Raw genomic sequence first — 23,816 nt, 5'->3', positions numbered from 1 at the left:
TAGTAAATATATAAGGGACATCCTAAACAGTAAACGCTAAACAGATAAATTAAGTCATTCATTAGTTGCACAACCGCTCTGCTTTGTAAACATCGATCGAAAATAACAAAATCACGTGAAATACCTACGCAAATAATTATTGTTCGCGAAAATAGAGTAAACGACTCTCACCTACGATACAGTGACTATGCCAAAACATAGAGAAAAATACATAGATTGCTCACTCCATACATCAGTTTTGGTACCAAAAAGACTATTAATTTCAGTGTCTGCATCTAGCATCGAGTAGCGGAACTATCAGTACTGCTACTTGACAATAGATGTAGCACCGACCGGAAAGTCTTATGTCTTATTAGACTTTCCGGTCGGTGCTACATCTATTGTCAAGTAGCAGTACTGATAGTTCCGCTACTCGATGCTAGATGTAGACACTGAAATTAATAGTGTTTTTGGTACCAAAACTGATGTATGGAAGGAGCACTCTTGTCTTACTATATTTCTCTATGGCCAAAAAACAATATTGTCATGAAGAAAGTGATTCATTTAATATAGGGATTTTATGGGCCTTTGAGTGTCGCATCGACCCGGCATTGATCTTATGATCCATTTATTGATCCCTTTAAAGTTCATTACTAATGCCTGTTGCATCCAGAAAATTACATATTCTTTGGCCCGTAATGTTCTGTACCTAATAGGGTTGCAATACCTGCCGCCCTAAGTAGGTACTTCTTTTTGACATTAATGGTCCACACGAACAGACAATGTGCATTGCAGTCTCAAAGCAAGAAAGTGATGGTTACGTAACATACTGAAATTACTCGGTAAATAATTATTGTATTTAACCCGCATCATAGTTGCAAGAATAAGAGTTTTTCGGAACTTATGTACGAAATATCAATATAATTTGATATTTACCAGTCGCTTTTCGGTGAAGGAAAACATCGTGAGGAAACCAGACTAATCCCAATACGGGCCTAGTTTACCCTCTGCGTTGGAAGGTCAGATGGCAGTGGCTTTCGTAAAAACTAGTGCCCACGCCAATTACTGGGATTAGTTGCCAAGCGGACCCCAGGCTCCCATGAGCCGTGGAAAAATGCCGGGACAACGCGAGGAAGATGATAGTTGCAATAATAACAACAACACCCAAAAGTCCTGTCCATAGGTTCCAAGAAGGTCCAGCCGCGAGAATAGGCCAATAATTATTGTTTTTCACCTCGCATCGTAGTTTCAAGAATGACATCACCTAAAAGTCCTGAAGGGGCCCACTGAGCCACTGATTAACAGTCCGCCGGCCGGTATCGGCCTGTCAGTTGTTCGGAACTGACAAATTTTTGTTCTAACTGACAGGCCGATACCGGCCGGCGGACTGTTAATCAGTGGGCCCCTTTACAGTCCATAAGTCACAGAGCAACGAGAACAGAAGACAGCTCGTCACTCACACGTCCCAGGTAATTATCGGTCAAACGCTAACGAGCCAAAACGTGTATTTACTAACAGATCACTTTCCGTAAACATTCCATCCAGAATTAGATAGTTAACTGACGTTTGCGGGGGTGTAATTTGGGAGCGTTGTATATTAAAATTTTAAATCGTATATTTTTAGATTAACCGATTATTACATTTTAGGCATTAGGCAAGCATGGAATGGACCAACTTTTTAATAAGGCAAGATATTACAGTTAGATTATAACAAAAGTTTTCATTGGATATAACAAAAAAATAATTCAATGTTAATTGTCCGTGCGCAATTTAACTTGCGCAATTAAACTGTGAATATTATCTATCAATTATTTCTTATCACAAATACATAACAGTTGAGGGTATTATATTTCTTATGCCGTAGTGGGTGCAATGAAGTAGTGAATCTGGCAGCGTAATTTTTGACAAGTATAAAAGAGTATGAGTGGTGGCCGCGAGTCTATGTAAACGTCTCATAATGCGGAGTCTAAGGTAAATGATCCACATTTTTCTAAGTCATCAACCGGAGCTGCATGGAACTTGGATCAACTCCAGGTGACGGTCTATTTGTAAAGCTCTCAATATATTATCACAGAATTAACGGACTATAATTTTATACTCGCTAGATAAGATAAATGTCTGGTCGACGACATCCACATCCACTGAAAGTTCTTGAAAAATCATGTGATTATAATCTTTGGCAAATTAAACAACAATACGTTGCACAACTGGGGACTAGCAAGAACCTTGCGTTATGGTAACAGGGTGTATATTCGAATGGCAAGATTTCTGGGCAGTATTTCGAGTGTACGGCCATAAATTTAATTTTAACTGCGAGCACGCATTAGCATGCTGACGTCTAAATGAACCGCTAAAAATTACGGGGATGTTAAATTATTGTTGTACTACTATGTGCAGAGTATAAACGGTAAAATAATAGAATTTTTTTTATAACTTAATCCCCTTTCAAAACAGATATAAATTACGTGTAAGCATCCGACAAACAGGTATTTGTACAAGACTAATTTTACTTTTAATGTATTCGAGACAAGCTGTACTTTCCTACTTGTACAATGTACACAGTAATAAGACGCATACAGCCAACAGCAAATAAAACACTAATCGTTATTATACCATTTAGGTAAATTAGTGCAAAAAATATATAACAGCACTCATTAACTGATTATACAGTATCCAATGCCAAACATGTTATTGTATCACGTGAGTAGAACAATGTCAGGACATTAAATTGTTACGATATTATATAGTTTGACTTTTCGAGGTGAGATGTCTATTCATTTAGAGATTGAGAGACCAAATATTGGCGTCTGTTCAAACGATTAAAGACGCCCATGATATTTTCTTTGTGTGTCGTTCTTTTAAATAATTGACAAACATTCGTTACAGCAAAGCCGTAAATTTTTTCACGGTGTCTTCCGCGTTACGAATGTCATGAATAACTAATACGTAACGAAAATAAAACATATGTCTGTGAGAGTCAATTAGGAGTAAATGTTATGGTGCTCGTTAAACTACGATATTAATCATCTATTAATCAAACTTAAGAAGTGCTTTTTAGTTTCGCTCGATGGTTTTGAATAGGCTACATGACAAATCTTCATTTATGGTATCAATCGATCGGGTTTGTCTTTAGGATCAAATGTCTATATGGGACCCATTGCATTAAAGCAACACAAAAGTCAGAAATTACAGTCAAAGTCCGACAGTCGCACTCCACTCGCGAAACGCCCCTCACAAAAGGATAAGTGAACGTGACGTCAAGGTCACTGAGATCCCTTGTAGTATGGACAAAACAAGAAAATTACGTTTTTGTCCGTGAAATATTGCGTTTATGTATATAGTTGCTATACAATATTTTTTTGGATAAGATGTGAGGAATCGAATGGTACCCTTACTTTTATCGTTTTAGGAAGTTAAAAAAAACTTAAATTTTGAAACCTTCAGGTCCTGTAATAATTGCTCATTTGCTATCTATTTTACTAGATTTTGTTATAAAATTCAACATGTGTCATCATGCCTATTATACGAAAGCACACTCACAAGTTGGTGTCCTTGGTGTCGGCGTGGGCCAGCACGGCGCACAAGTCCGCGAGCAAAGAGTCGGCGAGCTTGTGCGAGCGCGGAGGCTCGCTGGATACGAGGCGGAGCCATGCTGGTTGGAGTCGTGGCCCGGACAGCAGTTGAGATAGCCTGCAAATGTCATCATCATCAAACTATAATCTACGCATAGACAATGTTTAGACAGTCTTTGAGTAATAACAGTTGAACTCGTACATGTCAGATATTAAAATTAATATGAGCGACATATATCAAAAGATGTAACTTGCTGCATAATGTACCAATAGAGGTACATTATGCAGCAAGATAAGAAACATGTTTAAATTTTTTCACAATAAATCGCGGTATATAAACTGCCACCTAACATTATTAAAATACATTATATTTGATTATTTATTTTTAATACATTATATTTAATTATTTATTTTTAGTGGCAGTAGATCTGAGGTTCGATGTCAATTGCTACAGTTTATTTATGTAAATCAAAGCACAGATCTAAATGCTGATTATTAATAGTAGTGATATTTACAAAATATCAACCGCCATAGTGGCCAGCCGAGACACCATGCTCTGCAATAGGGGGAACATCACCATTTCTGTAAGGGGGCGCTACGGATAGGGAATTATCAATTATGTAGTTACCATCCAGCAGCGTCATGTGCGGCCTGATGCAACGTTGCGACGAACTTGCCGCCGGCGCCGGCCGTCATAGTGGCCAGGCGTAGCCGACACACCATGCTCTGCAATAGGGGGTACATCACCATTTCTGTAAGGGGGCGCTACGGCTAGGGATAATTGTAGTTACCATCCAGCAGCGTCATGTGCGGCCTGATGCAACGTAGCGACGAACTTGCCGCCGGCGCCGGCCGTCATAGTGGCCAGGCGTAGCCGACACACCATGCTCTGCAATAGGGGGTACATCACCATTTCTGTAAGGGGGCGCTACGGCTAGGGATAATTGTAGTTACCATCCAGCAGCGTCATGTGCGGCCTGATGCAACGTTGCGACGAACTTGCCGCCGGCGCCGGCCGTCATAGTGGCCAGGCGTAGCCGACACACCATGCTCTGCAATAGGGGGTACATCACCATTTCTGTAAGGGGGCGCTACGGCTAGGGATAATTGTAGTTACCATCCAGCAGCGTCATGTGCGGCCTAATGCAACGTTGCGACGAACTTGCCGCCAGCGCCGGCCGTCATAGTGGCCAGGCGTAGCCGACACACCATGCTCTGCAATAGGGGGTACATCACCATTTCTGTAAGGGGGCGCTACGGCTAGCGATAATTGTAGTTACCATCCAGCAGCGTCATGTGCGGCTTGATGCAACGTAGCGACGAACTTGCCTCCGGCGCCGGCCGTCATAGTGGCCAGGCGTAGCCGACACACCATGCTCTGCAATAAGGGGTACATCACCATTTCTGTAAGGGGGCGCTACGGCTAGGGTTAATTGTAGTTACCATCCAGCAGCGTCATGTGCGGCCTGATGCAACGTTGCGACGAACTTGCCGCCGGCGCCGGCCGTCAGTGGCCAGGCGTAGCCGACACACCATGCTCTGCAATAGGGGGTACATCACCATTTCTGTAAGGGGGCGCTACGGCTAGGGATAATTGTAGTTACCATCCAGCTGCGTCATGTGCGGCCTGATGCAACGTTGCGACGAACTTGCCGCCGGCGCCGGCCGTCATAGTGGCCAGGCGTAGCCGACACACCATGCTCTGCAATAGGGAGTACATCACCATTTCTGTAAGGGGGCGCTACGGCTAGGGATAATTGTAGTTACCATCCAGCAGCGTCATGTGCGGCCTGATGCAACGTAGCGACGAACTTGCCGCCGGCGCCGGCCGTCATAGTGGCCAGGCGTAGCCGACACACCATGCTCTGCAATAGGGGGAACATCACCATTTCTGTAAGGGGGCGCTACGGATAGGGAATTATCAATTATGTAGTTACCATCCAGCAGCGTCATGTGCGGCCTGATGCAACGTAGCGAGAACTTGCCGCCGGCGCCGGCCGTCATAGTGGCCAGGCGTAGCCGACACACCATGCTCTGCAATAGGGGGTACATCACCATTTCTGTAAGGGGGCGCTACGGCTAAGCTTAATTGTAGTTACCATCCAGCTGCGTCATGTGCGGCCTGATGCAACGTTGCGACGAACTTGCCGCCGGCGCCGGCCGTCATAGTGGCCAGGCGTAGCCGACACACCATGCTCTGCAATAGGGGGTACATCACCATTTCTGTAAGGGGGCGCTACGGCTAAGCTTAATTGTAGTTACCATCCAGCTGCGTCATGTGCGGCCTGATGCAACGTTGCGACGAACTTGCCGCCGGCGCCGGCCGTCATAGTGGCCAGGCGTAGCCGACACACCATGCTCTGCAGCTGAGGGGACATCTCCACGCATCGCCGGATGAAGTCTCTGCAAGGGGGCGCTGCGGTTAGGGTTATGGTAGGAGCCTAGTGCGACGCATGGAACGCACGCATTGTTTCTATTGTTCGTCATATTCATATTGTTGGTTTTGTGTCGTAATTTAGTTGTCATCGACTGACTGTCATACTCACAATATAAACGGAAGCGAAGGTAAGATGTATTGAGGCACTCGGACAGGTTTTTGAAATAGTTAAAAGTATTATTCGTGATTGTTTAATTTTATATACTGGTCAAAGCATTATACTCACTTCTCAGCAGCATCAGGGACACTGATGAGCAGTGCCAACCCCAGCTTGTTTTTTTTCAACGCCGCGCAACTACTCGCCAGACTGTCGCTCGTCGAGCTAGTGCTGTATACCTGTAACAACATGCTTCGATATAGACAACTAGAGACCGAGATAGAAGGCTATAGACCACGTGGTACAACGCGCCGGGTCGCTAGCTATCTTGAGAACCAATATTGCTGTACGCCGATCCGTCGCGCGGATCAAAGGCGGCTGTATGGGCTGCTAGTGTCACATACACCAATTGTATTCTGTTGGTTGCTTGACATAATGATAACTCACAATATAGCCGAAATTAAACACTTTATTGATAACTAACTATAAAAGCGCGACATTATGAATGATAGTGCAAATGAGGACACGCGTGATAGGTTCTAATGCTGAACGTGTACTGACTCGTATTATATTGCTTTACGCAATTGTAAGTAATTTCGCTGAGATGGCAATGTGCGGTATGTGGACCGTACAGCGGCCCTTCCAATCCCACCCGAGAAAAGTATGGACCGTGACAGCAACAGTAGCCACAGTGGCGTAGCTTGAACAAATCTATCCGTGGGCGAAGTCGCATCTACGAGGTCTTTTCCTTCAATGTGTATTCCAAAGGTAATAAAGTACGAGCTACGTCACTGAGTCCATAAAAGTTAAGTTTTGGCCCCGATGAATTTATCAAACGTAACCCTCGAGGTAATAATATTAACGTAACTTCAATTATAGCGCAATTATCAGACTTCAGCCCTAACATACACTGATTAATATGTTTGTTTGTTTGGAATTACTAATTACATAAATAATGTGTAGCTACATTATTTACCCCAGTGTTATACTCCAAAGAAAACTAAGACTTAATAGCTTTGAACCACTAGGTATGGGGATCAAGACCGGGATTAAATAGTGACACTAAACCAGGTACGCTGCTCGGTTATATTGCTATTTCATAACCTGCGGGCTCAGCACGGTTCCATTTTTATCGACTATCACTATGCCCGTCACTTTCGCACTTACATACTTGTTAGAACGTGACAAGCATGGTGATAAACGATAAAAATGCGACCGTGCTACTAGGGCTGCTGTCAAATAGTAATTTAGCGACACAAGAAAGGATATTTCTAAAGGTCATTCGCATTGAGACTGTGAGAAACAATGCATCTATTCATTCAAATGGTCATTCGCATTGAGACAGTGAGAAACAATGCATTAGCATGTATTCATTCAAACGACCGGCAATTTAGAAGGCTGCAATCACGGTTCGAAACTAGCGGTACTTACTCAATCTCTCATACCGTGCAAACCTAGCGGTCTATCACAAGACAGTGACTCACAATAAACCTGTGGCATAATGAGCCGTCACTTATCGGGTTACTTGAGAATTTATGTTAATAGCAGCTATTTGTCATCACCTATAACAAGTCATATGACTGAACGATAGCCGCGGTCACTCATATCATGTGACGGATCACGCGTTTGTCGATAAACTGTGCACAAACAGTGCATGAACTGATTTGTGTGCCTTCTGGCTTTCACCAACTCTTACCGGGCGAGATAATGTGCGAAGCGCCGATCGAATCCGCCGTTATGTACTAACATTTAGTATCGTATACCTTTTGCTACATGTAAATACAAATGCTACGTCGTTTTTTTAGGGTTCCGTACCCAAAGGGTAAAAACGGGACCCTATTACTAAGACTCCGCTGTCCGTCCGTCCGTCCGTCTGTCACCAGGCTGTATCTCACGAACTGTGATAGCTAGACAGTTGAAATTTTCACAGATGATGTATTTCTGTTGCCGCTATAACAACAAATACTAAAAACAGAATAAAATAAAGATTTAAGTGGGGCTCCCATACAACAAACGTGATTTTTGACCGAAGTTAAGCAACGTCGGGCGGGGTCAGTACTTGGATGGGTGACCGTTTTTCTGCTTGTTTTGCTCTATTTTTTGTTGATGGTGCGGAACCCTCCGTGCGCGAGTCCGACTCGCACTTGGCCGGTTTTTAATGTTAGATCTAAGCAACATTATAATAGGTAGGTACATGCGAGGTAGGTACATCTTGTCGCGTGTCAGGTGTCATCTGTGCCTAATCAATTCCGTATGTTACTGTCACATTTTTGTTCCGGTGTATTTTTAGACGAAGGCTGAAATATAATTATGCCATGGTCAATGCTATTATGTTGAACAGAAAATTATTGTGAGATTTGGACTTTATCAACGGGTCACTCAGGTTGTTTAAGTCTAATGTACCTAGTTCGACATGTTTCTGTCCCTCTAATATATTTAATGTATTCTATATTTTGTCAGGCACCTTGTCTACATATTGTTTATATTGTACCAATAAGCATAAAACCGTGGTGAGGTCACATGGCCTAACCTTCTCTGTACATATATGGCGACAACATGACGACGATTATCCGATAGATAAAGCGAGCGTTGACACGTAAACAAAACGATTGGGCAAAAAAAAACATTATCTACCTAACGATTTTGTACGGATTATTAAGATAAAGGAAATAAAAAACTTAAAATTAACGCATAAACAAATATAGGCAAGGTGTTTTTGTCGATATTCAGCCGCTGAGACAAAATGCTACGGACGCCTAGTAAGTTTTTTGGCAATAAATTTCCTATAGATGATATTTTCGTACAAACTTTGTAAACACATAAACATTTTACAAAACTACCTACCTACCTTACAATTTACTAAATTAGCGATGCGAGGAGCAACAAAAACACCTTTAGATATATAGTTTTAATAAGATACATGTACAAAGTTAGTTACAAAAGTACATATTAGTTTCTCATCACATGACTAGATTGGCTGGTAATCTTCACATCACAATAAAACCGCATATAATGAAGACCCATTGTATTCTTAAGATGACCTCCTAAAGGTCAACCAGTGTGTCAGTGTCCGATGAGGCATGTACTTGACTTTTAGACGAGACGGAAAGTACTGGATGCAACAACGGGTCAAGGGCACACTGACCTTAAAAGTGCAGTTGCATATTGCTTCATGATTTTAACTCTCAGACAACATCGAATATATACTGAATATAATAGTTGCCTAAACAGTATCGAAATGAATATTATAGTTGAGTTGGGGTCCCATAGTGAAAAAAGTATGCGATTTCACTTTGGTATACGAAGTCTTAATTCAAGCATTGCAGTCGACGAGTAGAAAAAAAACATATTAACAAGTTACATGTGCACATGGAGGCCAAAACTAATCACTACATAGTATAAAACATAGTCGCTTCCCGCTGTCTGTCTGTCCCTATGTATGCTTAGATCTTTAAAACTACGCAACGGATTTTGATGCGGTTTTTTTAATACATAAAGTGATTCAAGAGGAAGGTTTATATATAATTTGTTAACCCGTGCGAAGCCGTGGCGGGTCGCTAGTAATTTATAAACGGGTTTTCAATTTTTACTTCTATGCACAGGACCCCTGTTTATTGGCGAGAAGTGTGAATGTCAAGTTCAAGGATCAGATTTATGGCACAAGATGGCAAAGCCACCAAGTAAGGGAGTGCGTGTGTAAGCAGCAGCAGTTATCGATTTAGGCTAAAAGATGGCAGACCCTGCTATGCGCACGGTTCTTATATTTATATTGTAGTGTTATTACACTGAGAGTCGCTGTAAAACCGCTGGCACGGTCAGCAGGTTCGAGCTGTTGCCGTGAAACGCGACACTAGATTTCAGAACGTGCGCCGCTGCCAGCTGTCATTGCTTAAAGCCTGATGGGGCCACGATAAGTTAACATGTGACGTTATCTATGAAAAGGGACCTTATTGTCGATGCCGCATACGCCATATAAATACTCCGATATAAATACAATGCCGCGCGACGCTGTGTGGCGTAAGCGCCATCGACAATAAGGTCCCTTTTCATAGATAATGCCCCACACATTGTACTGTACCTGAGAGTCGGTGGTAGTGGAACCGCTGGGTACGGCCAGCAGGTTCGGGCTGTTGCCGAGGTCGAAGCGCGTCGCCAGATTTCTGAACGTACGGCGCTGCCAACTGCCGTTACTCGACGTGCTTAGCTTGCGGCCTGGTGGGGCTGGACCGAGAATAAAATAATAAATAAATAATAAATAAATACTATAGGACATTTTTACACAAATTGACTAAGTCCCACAGTAAGCTCAAGAAGGCTTGTGTTGTGGGTACTCAGACAACGATAGATATAATATACAAATACTTAAATACATAGAAAACAACAATGACTCAGGAACAAATATCTGTGCTCATCACACAAATAAATGCCCTTACTGGGATTCGAACCCAGGACCGCGGCTTCACAGGCAGGGTCACTACCCACTAGGCCAGACCGGTCGTCGAGAAACATACGTTAACTGGAAGGTGTGGTGGTGTTAGGTGTGGTTGGTTTAACTGTGTTTGACTGGTTTGAGTAATGGTCAGCAATCTTCTGCTAGAAAATCATCACGAAACTTCCAAAAGGATCGTCTAAATCCCTCTATTTTTATTAAAGCTAGTCTCCTGACAAATTGGTATAGAGTATCTGTTTCTAGGTTTATATAGGTATTTATGTTCATAGCAGAACGTAATTATCTAACATTAATCGGGATAAGTGGCGTACTAGAAGAGAGGCCTATGCTCAGCAGTGGGCGATAAAGGGCTGAGATGATGATGATGTATCGTAGTCCACTACCGACAACATGAGACAAGCTTAAGCTTACTGTGGAACGTCGATTTGTGTCATGCATGTTTCCCTAATATTTATTTACATATTAACTCGTGGTGAAGAAGGCGTGATAATCCGGATACATCCGAAAACTATAGACAGAAGATTGAGACAGAGACGTGGAAATTCAGGAGAGTAGCATTTGCCTGTGAAATATCTCTTGAGGACTACTTTCAGAATATTTTTTTGCATTGTTGCCCAGCAGTGGGGCACTTAAACATGCTAATAAAGAAATCATGAACAGAAATATGAAAGTAAACTTACTGTGAAAAGAGAACATGTCGTCCTGAGTATTGCTGCCGTCCCAAACGTCAAACATAGAGAAATAATCGTAAGTAGATCCAATGCTGCTGTGCGGCGTTTGATCCCCGTAAAAACCTGCAGGATGAAATAAAATTGCATTAATTACTTAATGATTATACATTAATTTTATATTTTACTTAGACAAAAAGGCTGATAAATGGGCATTTCTATTTAAAGTTGTACCATGACTCAATTGACGAGTTGAAAATATATTTTGCATTATTTGGTACTTTTTCATGTAATTCTATGAGTAAATATATTCTAGTTTACCAAACACCAAAGAGAATCGTCATATTTTTAGGATAAACCAGTTAAAATTAATATTTAATAGGATGAGGGAGGTTTTTTGTGGTCCGTTTGGTTACAAATGGTTTTTGATGTAGTAAATAAACGACATACTTGAAGCAAATGTTTTTATGTTCAAAGCTTAGAACTGTTAATAAACAAACTAAAAACAATCATCGTTGACCGATTAAGAACCAACATTTTTCATAAAAGGGAACTTTAGGTGGTTTGGTTACGAGGTGACCCCAAATCGTACCTTATTTTTAGGTTTATTAAATAGTTATTGGTGTTACTGCCGTGTGACGAATAACAATCATTAGAATTAACAAAACATGTGATTATTGTCAAAAAAATTAAATATTTTAGCTTTTAAACGTTAAATAAACAATAAAAATACTTTTGAAAACAAGGGGACATTTCCAAATGGACACCCATGTAACTTAATGGATAAAGTAAAGACGAGATCACAATAATCAAAAATTTACACAAATACTCAGTGAATAAAAAAAGGACTACAATATATGTACTAAAATCAGTAGATAGAGTTTTAAACATAAAAAAACTTAATATTACTTCATAAAATATTACTTATTAATTGCACATGAATAAAATAAGTACAGACAAAGTCACGGTAAAAACTACATATACTCAATGTGCGTGCGACTTTACCGTGTCCGTTTGGTTACATTTTTCTAGTCCGGCTATATGTTACGCTTCAAATTGTTACCAAACGGACGTAACGATTTGTCTGGGCCAGAATTAAATATATTCAAAATAATACAAAACTAACCACAATATTCAACTTATTTGCTTGACAAATAACTGTATGAGACATAGTTTTATTTAATATAAACAGTATTTCAGTTACTTAAGGTTTAAGCTGCATAAACTCTTGAACAAAACGGACAAAATATTGAGTAAAATTACATGTCAACAACAGCAGGTCACTATGGTCGCGATTTTGACCGTTTCAAATCAAATTTAACGTTTAAATAAGCTTTATCTGTGGTCACAGGTTTGCCAGGATAAAATAAAACCTAAAATGTTGGTAAAAAATATTTCGCTACTTGGCGAAAACTGCGTAACCAACCCGGACTATGTCCGATTCGCGATTTCGGCGGGACAACGGTTTTATCGAATTTAGACCCTATTATTGATGTTTTTAGAGCTGTTTTTCATCAATTACACATTTTTCAACATTTAAACTATGCCAGGAATGCATTACTTGGTGTTGCCTTCATAGAAAAAATATGTGTAAAAGTCCATCAAAAGTTGAAGTCGGTGAAGGGGACAGTACTACGGGGTGATTTTATCATATCTAAAAACCCGATTTTAAGTAAGAAAAAAGTGATTTATTGAGCAATCAACTTAATAAATGATGTGTCCATATAATATATTTCAATAAAAAACATCATTTGTCCAGTTAAAAAATTCGTCTTAAGAGTAAATCGCAAAAAATGCAAGGGGACATGCGAAAAACTCAAGGGTACAACTTTAAATAGAAATGCCCAAGTGATAAATATACTATTTGCTTTTTCATCTAGTCTAGTCAAACGCGTCAGGATTATACCTAAAAGCGAACATCGAAATCTAGATTCGTCAATCTCCTTCCCCATCATTCATTCATTCATTTCATTTAAACTTTATTGCACAGTAAAAAAATGTACAAAAGGCGAACTTAATGCCTGAAGGCATTCTCTACCAGTTAACCCTCGGGCCAAACAGAGAGCAAGCAGTAATAGGTGCAAGAAAAATTTAAAGTACGAACAGTTTAATATTAAACATAATTTTTATGTTGTACAACATACTATTTCAAATATACATATTATTATTGCTATAATATACTTACTTATACATACATGTATATATACAAATATTATATAAATAAATATATACCTGCTTTAAGATTTTTATGAGACTTAGCTAAGAGACTTTTCTAAAAGATGTCTGCGCAACTTGATTTTAAACAGAGTTTTGGTCTGACTTTGCCTTATCTCGAGAGGGAGGGAATTCCAAAGACGAATCGCATGTGCAGTGAAGGAGTTGGTCATGGATCCGGAGCGATACAATGGAACTGACAAAGTGAGTTTTCGGGAGGAACGTAGCTCACGGCCTGGCTGTGCGGTAACAAACTGGAATTTAGACCGCAGGTACTCCGGTATCGCTGGATCGTTTAATATGCTGTAGAGCATGGTCTAATAAAACATGGTCTTCTCTTCCCAGAGTGTCACTTGCCTACGTCACAATAACATTGCCACTTTATTTCAACATAACATGTTACATGGGTACATTATATCTATGGTTAATAAGTTAATTTACTTCTTTATAATTTAATAATTTTCATTTATATGTATTTTATCTTAAATTTTACAATAACACGTCATTTTTAATTATTCGTTAGCAATATCTTCCGATTCACGAAAGAAATTTCAGACGTTCGGGTAATTCTGTTTACACTACTGGCAACACAGGATAGCGCTGTCACATTTGACAATCCGCCATTTTGTCCCTGACTGACCGTCCTTGTCGAACGCGTGTTAATTGTTATTTCCTTCTCGCTCAGTGTCAGCAGTCGCAGTGTTTTCCAAACTTTTCACGTCGTAAGCTTCGTAATTAATGTTTTGTTACGAAAATGGTTGGCTGCTCTATTCGGAACTGTAAGAGTAGGAGTGAAAAGTGCAGTATAGATTTGTTTTATTTTACTATGTTTCTACATGAATAACTTAAAATTAATGCCGTTAAAATAATTTTCACTGTTGGTTAAAATTCTCCCACATTTTAAAGTTTGAGAACCTGTAAACAGCATGATGACGTAGGCAAGTGCCAGTTAGGTCATTCGCGAATCTCGGAAGAGAGTACCAGGCGGAGTATATTATTATACCATGGCTGTAGAGCATACACAAAACCCTGAGACACCTGCGTTCCCGTACACGAAGCCAATTAAGTTTCCGTCGAAAGGCAGAGACATGGTCGTACTTGCGGAGGCCGAAGATAAATCTAATACAGCTGTTTAAGAGTCTATCCAGTCTGTCTAAGAGTCCTTGTGAAAGGTTGGTAAGGCACACATCACTATAATCTATCGAATATGCAAAAGCATAAATAGAAGAAACTATTTTTAAGGTCCGTAGGTACAAGGATGGCACGCAAAAACAAGGTCGTTCGATGCGCATAGGAAAATAAATACAAAAATTGCGGACCGATGATTGCATTCGGTGACGTCGTATTCCATCCGAACGGGCGGAGTCGGAACGCATTTAAAATTTGTACGGGCGCAAGCCAATCGGCGTCCGCAAGGAGACGTCCGCATCCGCGAGGACGCCATCGCTTTTGCCATACATAATATATATTAAGCACATTGAAAATGTGCCACACTCAAGCCGATCGGTGAGATTCGTACAAGTGAGGAATATTTTCCTTATAAATATGTGCCGTCTTGCCAAGTGTTTAACTAGAGACACTTCACTGCGATTATGGGGGCGAATTCGCATGTTTCTAAAATAGCTTCTAACAAGACACAAGCCTATTCACGTGATCGACAAGAACATTTCGCAATGCGGACCGAACCGTAAACGGAACCTCGTCTGGCGGGTTTACGTCACGTGGTTTGGTTTGTTTACATTCAATAACAACGCCGAGAGGTATATCCGTATCCGCAAACAAATGAACTAACATACCTACGCCAATACGAATCACTAGATCTTGAAGTGTCCCTCATATTATTATGTAAGTAGGTATATACCTATGAAATACATATTCTGAAAATGTTATAGTCGTATGCAAGATGTATTGAATATGCAAGATTTGCTACTATGTCATATTATAATAAGTTGTATCTGATCGCTAATAGCGTTTCTCGGCAAAACAAATTACAATCAAATGCAATGATCATTATGACTACAATGTGTCATTCGACTCAAGACGTCTATTTATGTTGTATTTCACTGCAAAAGTGGTCGTGTGTTTAGTTCGAATTGGCAACAAGAGGTATCAAAATACTTACTAGTTTCTAAAGTGTAGGTAGTATGTTTCACTGGTTTTGAAAACTTATGTTGATCGTTACTGCGCAATTTTGTTTAATTCGCAGCAACGCGTCAGTTTAATGCAATAACAGAACTAATAAGATGTAAAGTGCAATGTTGGCGTTATTCACTTCAATCAGTATCAATACATCGATACCCCTAATAGTTGATAATTTAATGAGCAAAGCGTTTTCCTGTGATAACAGAGGCAAGATAAGGCGTATAGTAGCAACGGACGGGACGGGGGAATACTTTTTACACTTTAGTGACCAAATTTGAACTCTATTGCAATGCCATAAGACTTAAATGCATCGGTTGTGCAATATTAGTATAGAAGTGTCTAGTGTCGTACTGGTCGCGCTCTATTTACTTCCCCAGTATGTATCTTATATAATTAGGACATTTACTATACTTCGTTTTTTTAGCATTAGAAATTTGGTAAACAATCTTGATGTGTCTTTTAATTGAAAAACACATTTTAAAAATAAGTTACGGTAAATATGTAACAATTATGAATCTAATACGATCTTTTATAGTCTTCTGCTTTCATAAGGAATAGTTATTGATTTTTAAAAAGTGTTTTTAAATTAAAAGACATGTCAAAATCGCTTACCTACTTTCAAGTTCTTTCTAATGCTAAAAAAAACGAACTATAGATAGAGGGCAATGTCAGATGTAACTAATCAAATACAAAACTGATACATATTCGACGGCTCTAGCTACATAGTTTATTTTTCTCCTTTTTTTTCACCTCTGCCCGCAACACACTTTGATGTGTTATTTGCGCTAATCTGGACGCGTCACTTTCGTTTGCGCTATTTATGAAAAATATACACAAGTGTTCAAGAAAAATTCCTGCTAGACGTAAATAGTCATTAGGAGACATCAACGCAGTGTTCTAACAATTAAGAAAGCTGCAGACTTTCCGCAGTCATTAAGCCTCATTAACCACTCCCACGGTTCTCGAGCTAAAAATAGTATAACAATGAATTGACCTTCCTTTACGAATAATGACTTAAAATGTGTGTACACTTCTGTGACATAAGTATGAAATTTCATCTTACTGAGTTGAGTAAATGACACCTAACGAGCGATTTCAAGGCAATATGGAACGGCATTTAGTTTTACTGTTTCTGGATTCGTATTTGCTTAATGTGCACATATCGGCCTTTGTATATACTGATATAAGTCACATTAGGATAATTATATCTGTAACATTTAGCAAAGCATTCTAAAAAAAATCTGGCGAGGCCAATATGGCAATAAATTTATTTTTATCCTTGATGACATCAAGCTCAGTCTGTGATCAGTCTGGCAAAATAATCAACACAGAGTAGCGAGTTACAGTACCCAAATTCACCTGACTTGAGCACAGAATATGTCGGGATATCCGTCACATTCGGCAGAACGTACGCGAGTAATTTATCTAAATGGAAGCTAATTGTTTTATCCTCCTAAGGCCCAAGGTCCTACCTATAGTACCTATTCAGTTCGATGTAATTTAAACCATGTTCAATTGGAACAGTGTCACTTTTGCTTTGTTTCGTTTAATTTTCAAACAACACAAAATCAACTGTATTTCCTACAATTTAGGTTCAAATTTCAGTGGCAAATTTTGGATGTTTCAGAATTAATGATTGAGTACGACGAACCTGAGTCTCCCCTGTCGATGGAAAAGCTCAGCGAGACCTCTTCTTTCTGCAGCGGCACGTTGAGAGGTTTGGAACGCTCCCTGAGCTCAACAGAGCTCGGCTCAGCTTTGCGCTCAACTCTGCTTATGCGCCGCGATGTTGGCACGCAGAACACTTTCGTACACATTAACCTGGACAAATAAAGACATTTCTTTTTTAATAAGCAATGAAATTCATTTACCAATCCAATCCACTCCAAATCCAATGAACTGCACTTATTGAAATAAAATGCGTACAGTATAATGTAGCTAAGCTAATAATGGCGTAGTTTTCATGAAATCGTACTGAAAGTGACAGAGTCGGACTACGCTAAGTTTCATGCAAAGTGCTAGGTCAAGTATGGTTCTTATAGATATATGTATATATTTGCCGAGTTTGTGCTAAGTTAGCGTAGTCTGATTTTATTTTACAGTAGATATGTATGTGTTTACCTTTTAGGTTCATCCATGATGTGAATCTTCAATGAGACGCCTTTGCAGCTCATTGCAACTGCGCCGAATATCATCTCACCGAGTACGCTCGCATCTGCCGCTGGACCTTTATACTGGGCAAAACAAACAATTACTAAACAAGAGCAATTAATAGAAACTAAAAACTATTATTCTCGTAATCATACAATGTAGTACATTATCAACTATACAACGTAGTAGTAGCTCCTTGCTGCTCATATATAACAGAAACTAAAATAACATTATACATCCAAGAGATTCCATAATCATTTCCGTACGCGAAGGCGCCAAAAATCTGTCCATCTAGTAAAGAACACGACATTTTTCCGTAAAAAAAATTTGAATACAAATGATAGCTTGTCATAAAGTCATTGAGTCATTTGTTTACAGAAATAAATTCGTTGGTCAGACAGAAACAAAGAGTTAGTGGTTGTAGAAGAGTAGTAAGGTCTAAAAGCCTCGAGTTTGACAGGTGAAGTAGTGTGTGATATACTGGGGCAAATGATTTGCGGTACCTGGGGCCTAGCCAAGATGACAAACGTTGATAGAAAACAAACGGAAATCGAAACTCAAGCAATGTATGAAAATATTCACGTGACTTTACGTAGGTAGGTATCATCTGCCATCCCGATACCTGCATTTTTTCTTTTGGTTTTCCAACTTGGCTCGGCTGGCCCCGTAGACAACATGCCAATCGCTATAGCTACGTAGCGAACGAAACGCAACTGTCATACAAATATGGAAGAGTGATAGAGAAACACAAAACGATTCGATCAATTCGATGGCGAAGCGCAAGCGTTCGTCACCTTGGCTAGACCTGCCTGGACCGTCAACTTTTAACGAAACGTCAACTTTTAACGATTCGTAGCGCAAATTTTTCTTAGCCTTTACAACTCTTTTAGAATGAATTACTCCTTGGCCAGAGCTGTCCAAGTCGTCCAACGTGGCACAGATAGCCACCTAACAGATTTCCTTATAATAAATCGTTATTGTCTTGGCATCAGAGTATAACGTTTATGCTACACAAATATTTGGAAAAGTAATGTTAACAGTGGCATAACGACTATTTTTAGTATTCACGTGTCCCGTGTGGTAATCAATTGCGTAAAGAAGTCCATAAAGGTGATGTTTTCGTGAATTTCGAGTAAGTCAATATTTAAAATTTGATTGAGTATGTTAAAAGAGTTATCTAACAAACGAGTTGTGGGTCGAAGTGGCTGCTAATTTTATAAGTATTCTTGGTACCCAAAGATCAATATTTGTCACTTTGCATTACTTTGCGCTTTTAAAAGCATTTTGATATTTTTATTAATTTTCATTTAAATTAAAGAACGCGCGTACCCTAAAAAATACATACATAGGCATGGATAATAACTATGAAACGTGTATATGAAATATGAAAGATATGCGTAATTCCGTACTATTTTCATCACATGGAAAAGTGTCGCATTGGCGTTTCACTTTCACCTTTCACAGCGAAACGCTTTCCTTATTTACACTAAAGTGTCAATAACATTATCAACTTTACATTGACGTCAATGAAATCAAGTCAAGCTTGTACAAAACAAATATACTTTTGAGTGGCGCACATGCATTAGTATTCTTAAAGCATATTAGTACTTACCTACGAACAAAGAGTTCACGTGGTCCGCGTTCCGTGATGCGAGACGGACTTTTATCAAGGAAAACAAACCAGTTCCTCATGCCAGCAGGGCTGCCAGATCGTAGAATTGGATACGAAATTCGTATAATGAATTTTTTTTCGTATCCATTACGTATAGGTGGTCAATCGGTATAATTGGATAAGAAAAAAACCACCGATGTCAAACGACTGACAATACTTACTTCAAAAAACTGTGTCAATACTGTTATACAATTTAACGGAACCGTACGTCAACGTCAGGGTTATAATTGCGAAAATCGTAGATCGCAAATTGCGGGCGTCCCTCTCTGTCACTCTTATTACGCCTTCATAGGAGTAAATTAGTAAAAGATAAAGTGTCCTCGTATAATGCAATCGAATTTCGTATATGTAATTGCAGGCACTGGATCGTATAATAAAGATTATGTACTGGCAGCCCTGCATACCAGCTTACATGCACATTATCAAGGATTAACTACGTTATCAAACTCATGGGTGTGCCATTTGTATAAGATAAAGATTGCAGATATTAACATCACGTGCAACAATATTTGCACGCACAATCAAAAAAAAAATATTTGCTCGTTAATTCTGTAGATAATGAAAACTAATCTAAGTTTAAGAAGGAGAATTTTCAAGTAAACTAACCATAAAGTTTGTTGTTGTCCTGAAATAGTTAAAGGACAGAATGCAATGAAAATAAAACGGGTTATTTTTAGCGAATAATGTGCTATCGGCGCAATTATTAATTATTAAATATAGAACGACTTAATTGATCCATCACGAACATGTGCTGTTCGTAATTGCAACCAGTCTAAAATTACAGTATCCCACGATGTAGTTCGTTAGTCCCACTTAGAGCAGCGGCTTTAATCAAAAAGGCTAACAACGGAGTCGTTCCATAAATAGAAGCCGTAAGTGAGAATAAACCCAGTCTAATTGAAGTCTCGTGACGCCATATCGACCAATTGTAATGTTATTTTTATATCGGTGTAAGCCATTCATACGAAGTCGCATGCGCTATTTCGGACGGATAGAGTATTATATGGTCCAATCGGCCAAAGATCGCACGTGTGGCAGGCGAATCCATATCGCTCGGCATATAAACTTGGGCCAAAGCGCACGTACTTACGTAGGACTACGTAAACACGCATAACTAAGGGGGTATGTCCTACGTCATGCAATTTTTAGGCTTAGCTTACCCAAGTGGATGCTTCCTTCTGATACAAGCATGAATCAAGGTTATTTGATGAAAGCGCGACCATAGACGTATTAGTGTCCTATTGATGCGCCCAAGCAAAGCACAAACTAGTTAACCCACATACCAATAAACCTAAATGTCCTGTCACAACCGGCTCGGCTGTACTCATCCGTATATAATCTTGTTATGCAAATAGATCGTCTCGTGATACAGCCACGTGACGGTAGTATTCGAGCAGATTAGCATAATTCAGTTACAGTTGCGGCTTAAATATTACGTAACGGTTCGACTGCCTACGCTACGAGTCGTGAATTATTAATTTCCTGTGGAAAACATTTGTACGTAAACGACTACCGTACCGATAAAATAGTAGGCAATTTATAGGTCCGTGCCGCCAGGCGGGGGTAAAGGAATTTGTGCGTGACAGTATTAAATCCAACATAAACATTTATCTTTTATTTTATTTGATTAACTTGTCACAAGAGTAGTATTTTAGTAAACCTATAGTAAGTCTAGTATCTAATAGTTTCTGTCCCTAATGCAACTGAGAAAAAGCAACTAAAAACCAACGAAGAACCGCCAACAACAAGCATGCAAAAACTAAAGCTATGTCATAATCACACTTAATGCAGTAGCACAGAATAAATAATAGTACTAAGTAGGCAGTAGGCGGGTGACGACAAAATTGCACAATACTTGACGCATGTCATATAAGAGACAGCCTAGTAACTACCTATACTAAAACAAAAGAGAAAACGATTTAATCTCCGATTCCAACGTTATATGCGTAAGCAAGAAAAAAATATCAATATTTTCATCATAAGCTGCAGGATTTTATGAATCATACGGAGTGATGTGTTATATTCCAACAGTTTTCTGATTCTAAAATTTTACTGATATTACTCGTCGTTATGTTACCAATTGTCGCATTAATTTATTTTGTATGTAGAATTTAAATGCTAAAATATCCTTTGTAATTGTAAAATTTGCATACTGTTTAATGTCTAAAACGGTCGGAAAAGCTGAAACATACTTATTTATTACACTAACACATGTAATCTTTACCCTTTTTCTGCGAATAAATTATTGTTTGTCTGTTTGTTTGTTATTTAGTTGAGTGACAATAAGATAAAAGTCAAGTATCGATATCGGTTATCTGCAGAGATTGTCAAAATGATTAATTATGACAAAATAATAATTGAAATCATACTCTATGCACGACGTCATTTTTGCGTCAACGGCATGAAAAGTACGGGCCCTGATGATGATGATATATGATCGGATCTCTGTCATTGGTCTTCGTTTAATCAATACTGAACGCGGCATCCTGTATTGAATGGCAACTAACAATTATTTTACAAGCCTTTATTTATCTCACAACCAGATAGAACCGTTCCCGATGTCTGATCGGCCCCAAATGTTGTTGTTTACGTGACCTATACTCTGATACCGATTTCTATAGGATTATATACATTTACGTAAGTATATGTATATCTCAGGACGTGACTTGCGGGCAGTGAAAATGGTACTAGTTCAACGGTGCCACTCACGAATTCGAGCCAATCGTACAGTGTAACGCAACTAATTGCGACACACGCGCGCGTAATGCGAACTCATCAACCAATCGCGTTATAGCGCTGTCACACCGCTGTACTGGTCCCATTCATGCCCCATTCTTATTGCCCGTAAGGCCAGTCTTGAGATATACGTCAATGATTCTATAGTTGTCACATTATAACTTACCACATAAGCGAATCCTTCTGCGACTTCCACGACGCACGGAAACGTATTGGTCTGCTTCGCGTCTGCATCTTTGCCAGCTGGAACTTTCTCTATAGTCGAAGAATCAAACAGGAGTTTCCTCCCTCGCCAGTCGCACTCCTTGAACAGAAGCAATCGCACTTGCTTCGGCGTTATCTGGCAAGACCTGTTGACATGTTACATTTAAAATTAAATTATTTCGAAGATATCGTGAACATCGAAAATGATATTTCGTTATCTATCTCTCTATCGCTCTTGCATATTCGGGCGATAGAGGCTTAAATATAACGAAATTCTTGTGTTTGAATATTAGCGGTAGGCCATCAAAGAGTAAATACGCTTCATTCATTCATTCATACAATTACAGTAAATACAGTAAGTACAGTTAGTGTTGTGGATAACGCTCATTTCAAGGCTTAAAGACTCGAACCCTTAAGACTCGAGGCTTTAACGCCTCAAAGGCGGCAAAGACGATTTCTTACATCTATACGCGTAAAATAAATAAATACAATTCTCAAATATAGTCGAGTCTTCAAGACTTGCGAGTCTTGAGGGCTCGAGTCTTTAAGCCTAAAAATAAGCCTTATTCACAACACTGAGTACCTACAGTAAATGGTGTTGCTTTCGCATATTATATGTTAATAAAATCCGAAGTGTCCCAAGTAAATCATCGATTTGTATTGTGGTGTACAATTCCATAATCAATCGAAGATCTAGGTGCATATGTTATATACAATTTAATTATCTTATAATTCTTTAATGACGTAAATATAAAACAACACTTATACTTTCTTATCTTGTTGATTTGAGTTTATGTTTAACTTCAACTTCTTCATTTAATTAACCCCTTGCGTATCACGGACGCGATATCGCGTCAACCCACAATTAAAATCAAAATTTAAATAAGTAATTAAGGTCGTTTTTTGGTTAGCAAATTTAGAGACCTGGAATTTTAAAAATAAGAATAAGATTTATCTATGGTTAATTGGTGTAAGTAATGTAATCAGTATACTTTTCATTAATAAAAACCAAGTTCATTATAAGATAACCTAATGAACATGTGAGTTGGTTGCTAGGTACTGATAATTGATAATTGTTATCCTACTAATATTATAATCTTAATTGCAAAAGTAACTCTGTCTGTGTGTGTCTTAATTTTCACACTTTTATGCTGAATATAGGTAGAATTTAGTAAGATAGTTTAAAATCCAGGAAATGACAAAAGTTTTAATCACAAAAATGTCTTAAAGGTCCATATGGGGTGAAATTTACAATGGAAATGGGATATAGAAGTACTTTTTATGCAGACTAAGTCACATGATGCAGAAGCTAGTAATTTAATATGCAGTATACTATTATGTATAACAAACTCTAAAAATTATTCTAATAATATTCTGACTTATGCAAAACTTAAAACATAAATCTGATTTGACTGACTTATTTATAATTTATTGTTTAGTAGATTTTGTTCAGTATTGGTATGTATTTGGATAACATACGTATTTGTTAATTAG

General features: G+C 39.0%; 2 protein-coding genes across 2 annotated transcripts in view; both read right to left on the bottom strand.

Annotated features, from left to right (window-relative positions):
* LOC134650225 (isovaleryl-CoA dehydrogenase, mitochondrial) overlaps nucleotides 1-23,816 on the bottom strand; it is a 178,625-nt gene that overhangs the window by 143,358 nt on the left and 11,451 nt on the right. The gene's annotated exons all lie outside the window — the stretch shown is intronic.
* Nucleotides 1-23,816, bottom strand: part of LOC134650057 (folliculin-interacting protein 2) — a 32,867-nt gene that overhangs the window by 7,424 nt on the left and 1,627 nt on the right. The window contains exons 2-9 of the mRNA XM_063504880.1: nucleotides 22,285-22,468; nucleotides 17,681-17,793; nucleotides 17,211-17,380; nucleotides 11,216-11,329; nucleotides 10,164-10,306; nucleotides 6,215-6,324; nucleotides 5,814-5,954; nucleotides 3,520-3,669 (exon numbers count right to left, since the gene is read on the bottom strand). Coding sequence (XP_063360950.1) covers nucleotides 3,520-3,669; nucleotides 5,814-5,954; nucleotides 6,215-6,324; nucleotides 10,164-10,306; nucleotides 11,216-11,329; nucleotides 17,211-17,380; nucleotides 17,681-17,793; nucleotides 22,285-22,468 — 1,125 coding nt within the window. The remainder of the gene's footprint in view (nucleotides 1-3,519; nucleotides 3,670-5,813; nucleotides 5,955-6,214; nucleotides 6,325-10,163; nucleotides 10,307-11,215; nucleotides 11,330-17,210; nucleotides 17,381-17,680; nucleotides 17,794-22,284; nucleotides 22,469-23,816) is intronic.

Source organism: Cydia amplana, chromosome 8 (assembly GCF_948474715.1).
Source record: "Cydia amplana chromosome 8, ilCydAmpl1.1, whole genome shotgun sequence".
Taxonomy (NCBI): domain Eukaryota; kingdom Metazoa; phylum Arthropoda; class Insecta; order Lepidoptera; family Tortricidae; genus Cydia; species Cydia amplana.
Note: the sequence above shows the minus strand (reverse complement) of the source record. Positions and strands in the feature narration are given on the sequence as shown.